Source organism: Mandrillus leucophaeus, unplaced genomic scaffold (genome assembly GCF_000951045.1).
Source record: "Mandrillus leucophaeus isolate KB7577 unplaced genomic scaffold, Mleu.le_1.0 Scaffold616, whole genome shotgun sequence".
NCBI classification, from domain to species: Eukaryota; Metazoa; Chordata; class Mammalia; order Primates; family Cercopithecidae; genus Mandrillus; species Mandrillus leucophaeus.
In genome coordinates this window covers 1,719,260-1,736,810 of record NW_012106653.1, presented here as the reverse complement: position 1 = coordinate 1,736,810, position 17,551 = coordinate 1,719,260, and the positions used below count along the sequence as shown (strand labels likewise).

Below are 17,551 nucleotides of genomic sequence, written 5' to 3'. Positions count from 1 at the left end.
ACACACACACATACACAGTCCATTAGAATTAATGAATACATTCAGCATAGTTGCAGGATAAAAAACAACACACAAAAATCAGTTGTGTTTCTATACACCAGCAACGACTAAGCCAGGAAAGAAATTAAGAAAATGATTCCATTTACAATAGCAGAAATGAAAGGAATCAAATACTTAGGAATAAACTAAGGAGGGAAAACACTTGTACACTGAAAAATTTTTTAAAATTATTGCTAAAAACATTAAAGAAGATACAAATAAATGGAAAGACATCCCATGTTCATGGATGAAAGATGTAGTGTTAAGATGTCAATACTATCCAAAGTGATTTACAGATCTAATGCAATCCCTATCAAATCCCCAATAGTATTTTTTTTGCAGAAACAGAAAATTCCATTTTGAAATTCATATGAAATCTCAAGGGACCTTGAAGATCCAAAACAATTTTTAGAAATAACAAACTTGGAAGTGTTACACTTGCCAATTTCAAAACTTATTACAAAGACACAGTAATCAAAACAATGTGGTTCTGGCAAAAATACAGATGTACAGACCAACGGAATATAGAGAGACCAGAAATAAACCCTCATATGTATGATCAGATGATTTTCAATAAGGGTGCCAAGACCATTCAATGAGGAAATGATAGTCTTTTCAACAAACGATGCTGGGGAAACTGGATATCCACATGCAAAAATTCAAGGTAAATCCTTACCTTACACCATATGCAAAAATTAACTCAAAATAGATCAAAAACCTAAATGAAAGACCTAAAATATAAAATTTTATGGGAAAAGCTTCATGACATTGGATTTCTCAGTTGGATTGACACCAAAAGCAAAGGCAATAACCAAAAAAATAAATTCAAAACATCAAAATGAAAAATTTATATAATCAAAGGAAACAACAGTGAAAAAGCAGCCTACAGAATGGGAGAAAATAATAGAAATTCATATATTTAATAAGGGGTCAATATCCAGAATATGTAAAGACTTCCTATGACTCGATAATAAAAAAAAATCCTGATTTAAAAAACGGGAAAAGGATCATCTCTAAAGAAGTTATACAAATGGTCAAAAAGCACATGAAATATGTTCATCATCATTATTCATGTCGGATATGTGAACCCAAACCACTCTGAGTTATTATCTCACAGCCATTAGAATGGCTACTATCAGAAAACAAAAACCAGAAAATAATAGATGTTGATGAGGATGTGGAGAAATTGGAATCCCTGTGCACAGCTGGTGGGAACATAAAATGCTATAGTGCTAAGATAAACAGTACAGCAGTTTCTCAAAAAATTAAGTATGTAATTACTATATGATCCTGCAATTCCCCTTCTGGTTATATACCCCAAAAATATTAAAAGCAGGGAAGACATTTTGCATACTCATATTCATAGCAGCATTATTTAAAACAGGCATAGGTGGAAGCAACTGAAATGTCCATTGATAGATATATAGATAAATAAAATGTGGCATATACATACAATGGAATATTATTTAATCTTAAAAAGGGAGGAAATTCTTACTTGTTATAACATGGATGAACCTTGAGGACCTTGTGCTGAGTGAAATCAGCCAGTCACAAAAAGTAAAGTACTATATGATTCCACTTATATGAGGGTACCTCCAATACACAGAGACAGAAAGAAGAATAGATGTTGCCAGGAATTGGGGGGAGGAGAGAATGGGGAGTTGTTTAATGGGTTTAGACTTTCAATTTTGAGAGACAAAAAACTTTTGGAGATTGGTTTCACAACAATGTGAATGTACTTAAAACTACTGAACTGTATACTTAAAATGGTTAAGAAGGTAAAGTTTTTTATGTGTATATCACAATTAAAAATAAAAATTGGCCAGGCACGGTGGCTCACGCCTATAATTCCAATACTTTGGGAGACCAAGGTGGGTGGATCACCTGAGGTCAGGAGTTCGAGACCAGCCTGACCAGCGTGGTGAAACTCCATCTCTACTAAAAGTACAAAATTAGCTGGGCGTGGTGGCGCATGCCTCTAATCCCAGCTACTTGGGAGGCTGAGGCAGGAGAATCACCTGAATCTGGGAGATGGAGGTTGCAATGAGCTGAGATCACACCATTGCACTCCAGCCTGGGCAACAGGAGCTAAACTCCATCTCAAAAAAATAAAATAAAAATAAAATAAACAATAATTTAAAATATAACTGTTGGTTAAACATTTAATGATATTACAAAATTATTTTTAATTTCACTACAAGGCTAAGGTGCTGAATACCATTTATTATTTCTATTCTAAACAATTCTTTTAGTGATTTCCTAAACACATACTCAACTCTATACAAATTAAATAATGTGATATCTGGGATTTGTTTTGAAAAATCGTTCTTGGAAAGAACCAGGAAACAGAGGGATATGATAAAGATACAGATAAAACAAGATTGGCTAGGACTTAATATTTGTTAAAGCTGGAGAGGTTACCTTGGGTTTCGTTATATGTACTATTCTATCTACTTTTTTATGTTTGCAAATTTCTATAATGAAAAGTTAAAAAAATATATAAAAATATTCACTAATACAAGATTGGCTGTTTTTGGTAGTGAAACTATAGATTAAAAATATTTATCTTGAAAATTTAAAACACATGCAAGCCATACTTTTAAAATGCCAAAAACATTTTAAAGGCCATAATGCAAAAGCCTGCCAAAGTTCCTCAGCATATCACCTTTTATTGAAAAGAAGGTGCGAGTGCCTACTTGGGTAATCTGTACCCAGATATAAGTGAGTATTTGGAATACACACAAGAATGTATGTCAGATGATGCTTGGCCTCTATTCACTCTATTCATTTTTACCATATGGGATGTTCTTTTCTAGGAACCCAGAGGAACTCCTCCATTTTTGAAACCACAAGATCATCTCATACATTTAGAAATAGCGGTGTCGAATTGCAATGTTGATCAGCTGCAAAGGAGAAATCCCAGTGTAATTTAAGAAGAGCAGTAACCCTAGAAACATTTCATTTAAGGCCCCTGGCATTTATTTTTTGGTTGTATGGCTCCTGTGGATCCTGCTTTCTTTTTTTTTTTTTTTTTTTTTCTGATTCACAATGCTAGTGTTACCATCTGACATCCTATTACTGGCTATTTCTTACTAGTTAAATGATGTAGCTACTAGGGAATGGCTGTCATGAATAATACAGAGAGACTTGTTGCTTTCTTAGCACTGTTATTTCTTTAGAGATTCTGCAGTTTTATCCTTAGTGGATTTAGAGTGGCATTAGTTTAGAATAGTTTTACCCTAATGACAGACTATTGTTGAAGATTCATTCATCCCCTACCAACAGCGTCCTCTATTAATTTATAAGCTCCCTGAAGGCAGAAATTTTGGCCAGGCACCTACTACATTACTGTGTATGTATTCTATAAATCATAAAAGAATGACTTTCTGAATGACTCATTAATGTCAGGCCAGGAAACAAATGGTGTCTTAGGCAGGAGAGGGGTGTGCAGTCAGGCATGTGTTCTGGGTACTGGAGTCCATGTAACCCTGGAGGTTTTGTGTGTGCAACTTGAGAAGGGTGCCATTTGGTGGTACAATTTTCTGAATTACTTCATGGATGTTTTTAATGATCATTTACCCACAGCGAAACTCATCTCTGCTAGAAGGCTAAGGTTCTGAGTACCACCTGATACTTCTCACAAATTCTTTTGATGGAGTCTTACACTTTGGGTAGTCCTAACATGGAGACCACATGGTATTAGCAGTGGATCTTACCCACTACAGAAACTATCAGGAATTTTTCTAGGTCACCAGTAAGGAGGGACAGGGAGTACATTCTCACATACCATTTTGCTTTATTCTAGTGACCAGGTTAAAATTTATGCTGCTCATTTTATTTTGTTGCCCATTTATGTGGAGAACTATTATAGTCACATTTGCACTGCTAATTCTAGTGTTTGTACATGGTATTTGATCTTAACTATCTTGGAAATAAGCACTGTGAAAACTGTTTTGAAGGGGATATGTATTTATCCTCAATTCTTTTGACCTCTTCAGAAAGTTAAATGTTTTATGATGTAGTCATGTTCGTGAGGCAGTTTACAAACATTGAGGAAGGCAGAAGAGGTAAAATCTAATTTGACCAACTGGATAGCTGAAGCCAATTGTGTCACAAAGTTTCTTAGTGACCACATTCAGAGTGTTTGAGAAAAGGACTGGAATGTGGAGTTTATAGTGCATTTTAAAGAAAAATGTAAAGGAGTCAGGCACTATTTTACTGATAGTATTGTATAAGCACACATTATTTTTCCTATAAATTCAGCAGCTTTCTCCCTATAACAAAAAAACAAACAAACAAACAAACAAAAAAAACCCCTGAACTCTGTCTATGGCCAACCAAGCCAGAGTCTTATCACGTTCTTTTGGTACCACTGAGGACTTTCTACAATCAAGCTTCCTTCTCCTGCACAGCAGACTAGAGATGTCCGCCCACTACAGTTCATGTCACATTATTACACAGATGCCAAAGAGCACCAAGAGTCACCTGTGGACACACTGGTATCTGTCCTAACTTCTCTTGCTGTCATTTACCAATTCAGTGAGTTCTCATTTCTGGAGCTCTCTACTGGCCCTGCACCATTTAAGCACAGTATTCTGGCAAAATGCATGAAAGAAACACGTAAGACTCATGAAAGTCCCAAAATTCAGCCTGCTGGAGAAAGGTATAGAGTTATTCATTGAACTAAAACGATCGGAAAGAGGCAAGAAAAATGAACACTTCTCACTTCCTGGCTTCAAATGACAATGTAGTCTATTTTTAGTGGCAAACACCAACCCCTCACAGAATGATCCTCTTGACCCATTATTATTTACTTTCAGTTCACAGAGTTCACGGTCTTTTGAGACTCAAAACACAAAGTTGAAGGAAAACCTGTTGTTTATCTCTTTTGGGGCTTTTAGGATGGATCCAGAATATATTTCTGAGTATAAAAACAAAATATCTCTTCTCCTTTCTCTAGGAACATTAAAGGTAACCACTTTCTAACCGTGACAGTATCTCTCCCTTTTACATAACTATGTTTAAAAGATACTTCCCAAGATTTTCGTTGTTCATTTAATAATGCCACAAGTGACAAATATTACATTAGATCTTATGTTGTCTAACAAGTCACTTTAGTTTTATTATAAGAACCACTAAAAATAGCATCAAATATTAATGAGGAAGCAGATTCTCTTTATTGCTAGATATACCAGTAAAGCACCAAAAGAAAAATTGCTCCTATATTTAATGTAGCTCTAGTTTTTATTTATGCACCCTTGCACATTTAGCTCTATTTTCTTGGGCCATGCTATTTTTCTAAATTGAAAAGCAAAAATTTAACAGTAAAACAAAGCAAGCAAGCACATAATATAAATTGTCTAATTTAAATGCTTTAAGTCAACATTTAAGAACTATTTTAATGGCTGAGTCATTGTTCCAATTTTAAGTAGCTTCAGCGTTCTGACTTGGTCTCTACAAAGTACTTATGGTGTTCTTACTAAAAATAAAAAGGAAAGGGAATTATTTTGCCTTTTAATTATTGTCCTATTATTTTCAATTTATAAGTACATTAAATACATGATGTATGTCTTTTGTATCTCTCCCCTCTGAATATGTACTCACTTATATCCATGAGATCATACTCCACACAAACTCCTAGCAATTGCTATTCTACTTTGAATCACAAAGAATATATTATCTTTTAAAAAAGTGCTATTTAAATAATTAATCTTGAGCTGGGAGCTCCCAGAAGACAGTGCAACTATTTCAGAAAGCATGACTAGTTCCTCAGGATATGCTACCTACATTTTGAATTTCTGGAATAAAAGAAAATAAGGTTCCTAATGTCTCTCTGTACTAATCCTACATGGGCAGCTAAGCCTCCCTGGCAAGCAATTACTGGGAGTTGTGGCGGCCCAGTGAGGTGTGTTGCTAACAATGCGAGCAGGTTTATGAGATTTGTTGGTCCATGTGAAAATCTTGTTAAGTATGCTCAAATCAAGGACAACTCTTTGGGCAGTGTAAATCAAATGAAAGAAAAATACCCATTCAGGGCACCTTAAACAATTCCTTACTTAGAATGCTAATATTACAGCCACAAACAGGACCTGAATGTCATTTAAAAATTCTCCCCACCCAAGATCTTTTGTTTTTGGGGGAAAATAAGCTGAAAAACAGGACTGGGCACTCTGAATACATGAGTGGTTTAGTTTTAAGACCCCATGCTGGCTGCTCACCGGGAAAGGATTAAGGTTAAGCTTTGCAAATTAGCCTCCTATCTTGAAAGGAAAAACTATGCTGAAACATTGTTTTTTTAAAAAATAAAGCAACAACAACACATAAACACATAACCAAAAGTGTTATCCAAATGATCTATACAACTTATGAGACCCAAAGGTTCCATTATTGTGTTTTCTCCTGCCTAAAGGGAACAATACCATCAATAAAATACTAACTTTTCTCAAGGTTTAAGGCCCTATTACTGGGCTGCTTAGATATGAAATATCAGATTTTGGGAGTTGGATGTGATTCTCTTGCCAATTAAGAAATAATATGGATTACCAAGAGAGATGGTGTACACATAAAATATAAATCATGGTTAAACTACTGCCTGAATGATCTGGAAAAAAAACCCCAAAATCCTCAAACTTGTGGTGGGGCTAATCAGGTCATTTTTACTGATTAGATACGTGACACTTGATTGTGTTAATTTTCTCCTTACTTGAGAGACTCCCTTTCAACACCATGAAAATGATACTCAAGTATAGAATAAGAGAAAGAACTTCACCATTCCAAAGATTAATTTTGACTGTGGAGAAAACCCAATGAATCTCAAACATGTGCCAACTGCCAAGAAGTGGTACAAAGAGGGAGGAAGAAGAATAAAGTCAGGATGGACCCGGCCAAATTGGCTTCAATACCAAGGGACCCATGTGGTGCCAAGGGAAAGGCTAAACAGCTAAATCAGTTGAAAAACCTATCAGGATTTCATCTGTAACCACTCTCCTACCTCCCTCCTTTCTACAGAGTGTTCTGGCCACTTTTTGGGCCTTTATTATTTTATACCAGAGGACTGCACAATAATTTTCCTTGCTATTAAATTGGTCTTCCAAATGCACACTTCCAGCATGTCCCTCCATTGCCATCATATCCTTCCACCACGTCCCTAATTCATGGCATTCCCACGCCCACAGAACGAAATCCTGGCACTCAATGTTCTCTTGAAGCCTGGACCAATTACAAGACTGGTGTTGCCAGTTGATGCGTATACCTTTAGGACAAATAATTTTTCTGAGCTACACTTTTCTTATTGGCAAAAAGGAGCTCATTGGATAATAAGTGTGAGAGAGCAGGGTAAACCACAAAAGTTGAATAAAGATGCAGTCTTTTTATTACTAATTCAACACATTTTCTGCTACTCTTCTTCTCCAAGTCTAATCCCCTAAGTATACTTTATCACTATTTACCCTTTTTGCTTATGATTTCTGCCACTTGGAATTCTCTGTTTCCCACTCCCTCTTTGCTACCTGGAACAACAAAGTGTGCACGATTTCCTGCTTCCTCCTCTAAACCTCCAAAGTAAGCAATAAATGATAGCTCTTGTTCATGAAGTACTTATGAGCATTTTTCTAGGTGGTTCACGTTGTTCCCCTAACTGCCCTGTAATTGCTCCCATTTTATAGGGTGCTTTTTCCCAGGTCACAGAGCAAGGGAGGTCCAAAGTTGGAGTTTGGCAGGCCAGTGCAGTGGTTAAGGAGCTGTGATGATTCCTGTTCATTCACTGCATTCCCTTTTATATTCATGAACAAGAACAATAAGGCTGTGTTCAATTAAACAGCAAGAATGTACATTTCAGCTGTATATTACTGGTAGCGAGGCAGAAGGGGCTGGTTGTTAAAGGAAAAAAGAGAAACCTTCAAGATATGGCCAAATAAGAGAGATGAAGATGCCTGTTTAGCTGGCATTCGAAAAAATGTGCCTCTGTTTGTTTTGAGAGTTTAGATTCTATGTCACCCTACAGAATCCAGAGGTTTTATATATGGACACATACATTATTTCATCCTTTTTATCTAACTTGGCATTGATATGCAAGGAAGGAAATAAAATCAGGGCACTGTCCTTTGGGATTAGATTGGCCATCATCACTCCAGAGCCACCACTCACATAGCCTGGGGCTTGGCTCTGTCAGTGTGGCTAGAGCTGCAAGGTGGGTTGAAAGCATGCTTTGGGTTTCACTCATTGGTCAAATAGTTGAGAACTGGGCTGTGAGTGCTACCTGCTCACCAAAACTCATTCTCTGTTTCTTTCTGGGCACACAGAAGGCTGCATCGCCCAGCCTCCCCTGCACTGGGTCATGTGACTGAGGTCAATGGCACAGGCAGAGGTGTGTGCCTGTCTCAGCTTAGCTTACAAAGACCCATTCACACTGCCCCTGCCTTTCCCCCCTCCCTCCACCGGGGAATGAATGCTAATGATCCCAGAAGCTTCAAAAGCCGCATGATGAAAATGGCACTACTATTATTTGTACCACCAAATCATGCCCAAACCAAGCACCCTGGAATATCCCCACTCTTAAACAAGAGACAGATTTCTATTGTGTTTGTGCCATTATATTTTAGACCTGTTTGTAACAGCTATTTCACCTACCCTAATGAATTCACGTGAGGGTCTGTGTTTCCTTGGGGCCCCAGGTGCATATATGCACTGCCTGCATTGAGTTCACAGTTTACTCACAGTGTTGCTGTCATTGAATTGTCCTGGAAGGCAGGAGGAAAATGAACAAAAGCAAAGCTCAGAGCATCACACAGAGCAGGGGCAGGCAGACAGCCTTTCTCTGTAAAGGGACAGGGAGTATTTCCAGCTTTGCAGGCCATATCATCTCTGACACACATTCTTCCTTGTGTTTTTATTGTTTTTAATTACACTTTAAAAACTTAAACAACATTCTTAAAGGCCTGACAGAAGCAGACTATAAACCAGATTTGACCTATGGGGTATCGTCTGTCAATTCTCAGTCTAGAGTTTTTAAAACCAAAAGAAAAATATTTCATAAGACACGAACGGTATATAAAATTCAAATTTGGGAGCATTAAATCAAGTTTCATTGGAACGTAGCCACATTTATTCATTTAGATACTGCCTATGGTTGCTTTTGCACTACTAAGGCAGAACTGTGTAGTTATGGCAAGCATATGGCCCACGAAGCCTAAAATATTTACTCTCTGTTGCTTTACAAAAAATGTTTGCCAACCCTTGGTCTGGAGGTTCCAAAAGGGAGATTATCCTGGTTAAGTAACCAGATCTTTGGCAACTCAGTGAGGACACTGGTGGCTGGCTGCTTTGGTGCCATGCTAAGAGTTTAGCTTCTGCATCAACCACCATGGAAGAATATCCTCCACCAAAAGAGCTTGGAGTTCAGTGTTGTCCGCTAAAGCAGAGTAGGAACAACAATCTCTACCGGCGAACTGGACTGTTCTGATGAAATGGGCAATATAAACTGCTTTCAGTTTTTCTTTCCTCAAGGTACTGAATGATCACAGAAACACACCCACAAGGGACGCTGTTTATCTAAACTCACTATGACAAGTGAGATCCTCTTAGAAACCTAGTAAGTTATAAAACAAATACTCAAGAGAACAACTACAAGTTCGTTAGGTGACACATGCTTTTCTAACTATCGGTTGTTGCCATTAATACAACTCTGTGCGTGGACTTTTACATTTATGAGCAATTTAATTTTTTTTTTTTTTGAGACAGGATCTTACTCTGTCACCCAGGCTGGAATGCGGTAGTGCAATCGCAGTTCACTGCAGCCTTGACCTCCCAGGCTAAAGCGATCCTCCTACCTCAGCCCTCCTAAGTAGCTGGGACTACAGGCACATGCCACCACACCTAGCTAATTTTTGTAATTTTTTTGTAGAGATGGACTCTCGCCATGTTGCCCAGGCTTGTCTTGAACTCCTGAGCTCAAGTGATCTACCCACCTCAGCCTCCCAAAGTGCTGGGATTACACACATAAACCACCATGCCGGGCCAAATTCATGATACAATTTAATTTTTAAAACAATTCCACAAGTCAAGTAGCTGGCTTTATGGATAAGAAAATTGAGGCTCAGTAAGAATCAATAATTTGCCTAAGGTGAAAGAGGTAAAAAGTCAGAGCTCGGATTTGAGTCTAGATCTACTTGAATTCAAATCTGATCCTCTTTCTATCATACTGTTAGGCATAGCGTATACTTGTAATTCATAAATTTGAGGACACTGCCACCATTTTACTCACTGGCCACTACACAGGAAGTTTCTTTTTTTTTTTTTTGACAGTGCAGTTTCACCGACATCCAAATATAACCGGTATTTATTGAACATTTTTTTATGCTAGACATGCTGCTGAGTAATTTTTACATTGGGTCTCTAACCTCTCCCAAGTTTCAATTTTCTCATCTATAAAATAGGCTTGATAACAGCACCTTCGGAGCATTAATGTTGAATTGAATGAATGCCGGGCATATAGAATGTTCTTAATAAGGCCTATGATTAAACATGTTAAGCTGTACACTATCTAAGTGTTTATGTTTTGGTTTTTGTTGAAAATGAAAAGTGAACATCTATGTTTTTAAGATCCATTCTAGCCCAAATCACTATGAGACACAGGCGTTAAACAATAATAAAATGATAGTGTTGAAACAATCAGGCCCTTGGGTGTAGATATCTTGGGTAATCCTCCCACAGGAGGGGGATCATGCCTGAGACATCAGCACAATTTTGATTTGAAATATAAGTTTTGGGTATATACTTTGATAACAATAATTGAATTACATTGTTTCTTATAAGGAGACCATTCAATGAAAAATAACCCAAGACTAGTTTTCTTCAATGAAATTCTGGAATTTGTTATTAGTTTTAAAGCAACTTTAAAAAATGCATTAAACAAAAACAGCTAGGACAGATACTATTTAAAACATCCTAATTTACATAGCACTCACAGGCTCTTCAATTTCCTGACATGTTATTTGTTTTCCTCAGCCATGGCTGTGCTGTATCCAGCACCCTTTCTTTGTCCCTATCACCTTTGTTATAAAACAAGACTTTCTTATAACACCCAACATGCCTTCTTCCCACAGCTAGGATTACACGGAAGGTGGGACATTCTCAAACTTTTTTTTTGTACACATTGCTGTAACATGCCCTAATTTTGCATTATATCAACCAGATCCTGTGTCCTCTTACTGAATGGCCTACTCATTGAGTTGCCTAAGCTACTGTGACTAAGCTACTTCTCAAGTATCTGGTTCCCTAAGAAACAGAACAGCGATCACATTGTCAGGCATTCATTCTTTATATACGTGTAGAGTAAGGCTCAGCCACATGCTCCCCTTGACAATGCCCAGGAACACCACCAAATCTGTGTTCTTAAAAAGAATTCTTGTCACTGAACTCCCTTAAGACTTTTCTCCTCAGTGCCCTGGGGGAAACAAAAGGAATTCAAGACATTCTGATCAGTTTGGTTATTATTACTGTTTGGAAGAATCCTTGTTGAACCACATTTTTACAAAGCTTGATGATCAGATTTGAGAGCCAATTCTTCTCAACTCTAATGATTTCTAATGAGGAGAGCATTAAGTAGACTTCCTTGCATGCTTCCAGCTATAATTCAACATCCTAAACCATACATCTTCAAAAGTCACCCAGCCAAGAAAAGACACCTCCAGGCAATGAGACAACAGGCTGACCACAAGTGTTCAGTACAAGGAAGGTGCTCAAAAAATGTTTAGGAAGAAATCAAGCTCAGAGACTCTGGTGAGCCTCTAACCCTAATCTATGCAATGTTGACTGTGAATCTGCCATTTCCTGTACTGACTAGTCCCCCAAGTGCCCTGGGCTCACCTTCCAGTGGTTTCCTTGCCTGGTCCAAGCAGTTCTCTATAATAAGCATCTCAAACTTGTCCAACACTGAACTTTCCCTTTTCCCTCCAAATTGAATTCTTTACTATTTCAACAAATATACTATTTCAACAAATATATGACTATTTTCTCAGTTGCCCAGGACAAAAATGTGGGAATCATCTTTCACTTCTCTGTCTTGTTTACTACCCACCACTCCAATCAATCCAAATCATTTTTAAATCCAGTTCTCTACCTGCAATGTAATCCAGAGTCCAATAAGTTCTTTCCCTCTCTACTGCTGGTGCATCAGATCACTGCTATCACCTCCTATCTGGACTCCCATTTCTTTTCTCTTACCATTAATTCTTAACACTTAGCTAAAGCAATCTAAAAATGTAAATCAGATCTTCTCATCTCCTCCGTTGTGGTCCCCCGATGACTTCCCACGGCATTAGCCCTGTTGACCCTGTGCGGCTGGGAGGCCCTTTGGAACCTGCCTTCATCCCTGACCACATCTCATTGACTCTCCATCTCCACCACTAAGTGTGGTCCCACCGACCTCTGTCCATCAAACAGCAAAGCCTTTCTTGCCTCTGCACTTCCTGTTTCTTCTGCTTAGAACACCCTTTCTCCTGATGACTGCACAGTAACTTCAGGTCATTCAGAATTCAGACCCAAAGTCACACGCAGGAAGACCTTCCTCAGAAACCTGGCTTTCTGAAGTTCTTCCTCAGCCCCATAAACTTATCAATGAAGAATAAGCTTATATTTAAGAAACTCAAATAGTCTGTACTTCGGAGAATATATAAATTTGGCTTTTGGAAATTATATGAGATAAACCTTTTTATCACATGACCTAGAATGGGAAAACTAAGCTAAACAAACAAACAAATTAACTACTATTTGATGAAACCTCAAAGTTCCATGACACGTTAAAAAATTAAACTCATGGTATTTATAATACATTATTTAGAGAGTGTTTGGTCTAGACATGAATGAGAAATTACATGAAGCCAGGTATTTCTAGGTTAAGTGTAAATTCCATGTGTAAGCCAATAATTTATGGCCGAAGACTGAGAGGTCAATAGGTCATGGGATGCCTAACTCCTTAACTCTAAGCTGGCCTCTTTCATTGGCCAATAGAACACTCTTAGATAACTCTCTTTTGTGTCAATTTGGCCCTTAGTGAGAGCTTTTAAAGATTTGAGACTTTCTAGGTGGTTTTCAAATACTCATTTTCTAAGTGCCTACTCTTTTCAACACTCTTGTGTGAGTTACACGCACCAGTGTTCTCCTTAGCAGACAGTTGTAGGGGTTTTATAATGGCTCAGTTAAGGAGATCTTCAAGGTTCTGCCCACTAACTACATGTTGATATTTCAGATATTAATCTTTAGTTTTTAAGTAGTTTTTCTAGAAATAGGAACAGTGATAGTATTGACAGAAGAAATAATACAAGAAAAAGCAGAGCTAATGTTTCTTGAATTCCTACTATGTGCTAATCACGCAGTAGAGACCATTTGGCTGATTGATTCTATAGCCTTATATTTTATAATCTGCATTTTTGTTGTCTTCTCATAGAGAATTTGCCGAACAATAAGATGGGACATATTGTGTTTTACCGATATCTTATCTCGGAACAGAAAGTAAGATGGTGGGCTATTATTTCTCGAGCCTATTTTTGATTAGGTGTACCTTTAAGATGATGAAAAGGAAACCTAGGCTGTGAAGCTAAATTCCCCAGACTGTATATCCATAGCAGATACTCAGTGTGTATTTGTTAAAATAAGTATTTGTTGAAAGAACAACTACGTGGTCAAATCTGTAATAACAGTATGTGCATTTTAATGGTATTAATTCTAACACTTAATTGTGATAAACTGCTGGAGTCACTGAGACATAATAAGAATTCAGTCTCTAATGCTCCAAATAACTTAAAAAAACTAAGACTTATTATTTCTTTAATGATTAAAACAAGAGAAATGGAATATTAGCAGAATAACTTGAGAAATTACCTATAGCTACTTTAAATAACATTTTTGCCTGGGAAAGACTTATGAAATCATCAATATGCCAGAAAAGAAATTCCAAACTTTTGGGATACCCAAATGTACAACATGGAAACCAAAGTTCTACTCACAGAAAGTGGTCTATAATATTATTCTTTATCTATAACACCAATATAAGTACTGTACAACTCTAATACGGGCATATTGGTCCTACTGCCTTTCAGAGAATCCATCTTACATACCATTCAAATAAATTTAACCCAAGTAGCAAAGGACATATAGAGACATTTGTAGCAGTTGCTTTGAAGATAAAATACCCAAGCTGCTAATCACTGAGGACAACAGAAAGTGAAATATTTGCTCCACTAAATGTTAGGGAATAAAAAGACAGGAAAAGTAAAAAAGAGAACAGAAAACATCTTTCTACATCACTTATGTATTTTAATGCTTCATCCTAGGATAATATTTAATCACTTTTATTCACTGGGGTCTGAATAAGCACGACTTTAATTGTATAAAGTATATCTTATTGCCAAAGACCTAAAAATAATCTCTTCTTTGGCTCATTTACATATTTTTTACCTTACATATATATTTGACTATATAGCTTTTTTCCATTTATATTTTAAATTTGTTACTTAAAGTTAAATTATATTCATTTGGACAATAAACAAATTAGAGGTATATTTACTCCAAAGAAATTAAAAACTGATGCCTCTTGGTACTCACCCTCCCATATCTGTTGGCGTAGGACCCAGTAAGCAAGGAGTGGAAAACAATGATTGTCTCATCCAAGTCCCAGATGAACACTCTCTACAAAGGAAGAACCAAATCAATGTGTCTTTGCCTTGGCTGAGAAAACTGTTATTCAGTTAACTGTAACATGAAAAAGTCATCTTGAAATGGAAGATGAATGAAAAATCTGAATTTATTATTTCCAAAAAAACCACAACTGTTTCAAAGAGTATCTCCTAATTTTTCTCCAGATATAACTTCAGATGAGGTACAAGAGGATAATTACATTTATAATGTCAATATAAATATAAGAAAGAGATAATAAGCTATGTCCTTTCTAATTCTGTAATAGAATTTCAGTCTCAGCTCTGAATAAACGAAAAAAAATGAGTTATAACTAGTCTGTTTATAACTTGAGATAGAGATGAGCAACTGATCAAATATCATTTATCTTTTTATTACCTCTGATCTCTGTTCATTGAGAAGTACTAAAATAATGAATCTTATGTTTTACTCTTAGCAAGCCAAGTATTAAAATTGCACCCAAAGACTAAAACCTTACATAATCGATTCACCTTATGTTACCTATTGAGCTGTTATCAAAGGGATGGGATATACATTGTTCTTGCCAGGTTTTTTAAGTCTTCGGGGTTTAGGTATTTAAAAACATAAGCAGACACATTACTCATGCTCTTAGACATACTCTTGAGGTATTTAAAATGGGATCTGAAGGAATTAATTTCCAAAAGGTCTTCGGGGTAGCACAAAAAGCCTCCCAAGCCTGTTTTACTTCTTCCCATTCCCACTCATACCAGTACATATTCATATACATAGATTCTGCTGGAAAATTTTCATTTTTTTTTTTTGCCAAAATAATCATGTTTTCCAACCATCAGATTTCACTCTGGCAAAAGCAGAAACTTAGTTGCAGTGGATTGAAGGCTATGAAATCTACCACCCTTTAAGTTCTTACTTAATCCCTCCTGCTTTTGAACTCCACCAAAATATGTCTCATTAGATGACTACTATTTCAGTTTAGAACATTCTAGGTTTTCCTTTCTCAATATATACAAGTGTGTCTTTCATTTCAAAGTGGATTTTATGGCTGAGTGTGGTGGCTCATGCCTGTAATCCCAGTACTTTGGGAGGCCGAGGCAGGTAGACCATGAGGTCAGGAGATCGAGACCATCCTGGCCAATATGATGAAACCCCCTGTCTACTAAAAATACAAAAATTAGCTGGGCTTGGTGGCACGTGCCTGTAGTCCCAGCTACTCGGGAGGCTGGGGCAGGAGAATAGCTTGAACTGGGAGGCAGAGGTTGCAGTGAGCTGAGATCATGCCACTGCACCCCAGCCTGGGTGACAAAGCAAGACTCCGAAAAAAAAAAAAAAAAAAAAGTGGATTTTATTTTATATTATTGTTTGTATTTTTAATTTTTGTGGATACTTAGTAGGTATCTATAATTACGGGGTACATGAGATGTTTTGACACAGGCATGCAATGTGAAATAAGCACATCACAGAGAATAGGGTCTCCATCCCCTCAAGCACTTGTCCTTTGTGTTACAAACAATCCAGGTATACTTTTTTAGTTATTTGAAAATGTACAATTAAGTTATTATTGACTATAGTCACCCTGTTGTGCTATCAAATAGTAGGTCTTATCCACTCTATTTTTTTTGTGCCTTTTAACAAGTGGATTTTACTAAGTATTTTTAGTATGACACTTAATTAAAAAGGCAATGAGACAGAGCAGCATAACAGAATTTTGTTCAAGTAGAATTGCATAATTTACTATATTTCTTTAGAGAGAAATAAAACAGATGCTTTGCCATAGAGTTCATAGGGAAGAAAAAACAAATTATTGCTTAACCTATAGTTAATAAAGAGAGAAAATACTACTTTATCTATTGTTAACATAAAAAAGAAAGCAGTAATAAAAGCATCTGATACCTTAGCCACTGCTGTTTACATAGCAGGTATGTAAAACCACCAGTTAGCTATCAAGACACCTTGCTATTTACTTGGGTGTTGGCAATGACATACCTCAAGATCAGAATCTGGGGGAGGTGAAGGATTATTGTTTCTTCGGCCCCGTCCACGTGATTTCCCATCTGAACCTCGACGCAATCGATCAGAATCTGAATCTTTAATGGGTGTTGAAGGGCTGTGGATTGTGTTGTACTCTGTAGGAATATAGGAAGGACTTTCATCTTTTATTTCTATCACCATGGTGCCAAGATTAATCTTGTTTAAATTCATAAGGGGAGTTTCAATAGTAAAGCACATTTCATTCTGCTGAAATCCTACATCGTCTTTCACTTGCACTGGTAAATAATTTATAAGATATCTGATTACAAGATTTGTTTTGAAAGAAAGTGTGACCAGGAGCAATTAAAATTTAATTGAAGGTGAGAGGCAACAGGTTGTACAAGGTTGCCTGCATCTTCCATGTGGTTCTCTGTGATTAGAGAATGCTCCCCACGCCTTTCCCCGCTTCTCTCATTCATTCCAATCACAGCACCTGGCCATACCGAGAGGCTCACACATTTGCCTCAGCTGCGGCTCTCTCAGCTACAAAAAGGCTTCTGGTACATGCAAAGAGGTGAAAAGAAAAACCAGCTCTGGGGCAGGGAAAACTGAGTCATCAGGTAGATTTTTCTTTGAAAATTTTACGTTCTCCATTTTCTCCCTCATTTTATGTGAGAACCAGCGGGTGACAAGATAAAAGGAGGGCGGATACATGGACAATACCCATACTCCACACACTGTCCATCACCGACTCGTCCTCGGTCCTAGTCTCTTTGAACCAAACATCCAAAACTAGGCAGCATATTAAAAGTAGTCATCTGGGTAACTCAGAGAAGCCATTGAAATAATTACATAGAAACCACAAAATGAAGAA

At 37.1% G+C, this 17,551-nt stretch overlaps 1 protein-coding gene across 7 annotated transcripts in view; it reads right to left on the bottom strand.

Moving 5' to 3' along the window:
* Positions 1 to 17,551, bottom strand: part of EYA1 (EYA transcriptional coactivator and phosphatase 1) — a 346,385-nt gene that overhangs the window by 57,916 nt on the left and 270,918 nt on the right. For 5 of the 7 annotated variants that reach the window (XM_012000091.1, XM_012000093.1, XM_012000094.1 and 2 more), the window contains 2 exons: positions 16,693 to 16,832; positions 14,641 to 14,724 (listed from right to left, as the gene is read on the bottom strand). In XM_012000091.1, coding sequence (XP_011855481.1) covers positions 14,641 to 14,724; positions 16,693 to 16,832 — 224 coding nt within the window. The remainder of the gene's footprint in view (positions 1 to 14,640; positions 14,725 to 16,692; positions 16,833 to 17,551) is intronic. The other 2 variants (XM_012000092.1, XM_012000095.1) reach the window with 1 other exon arrangement.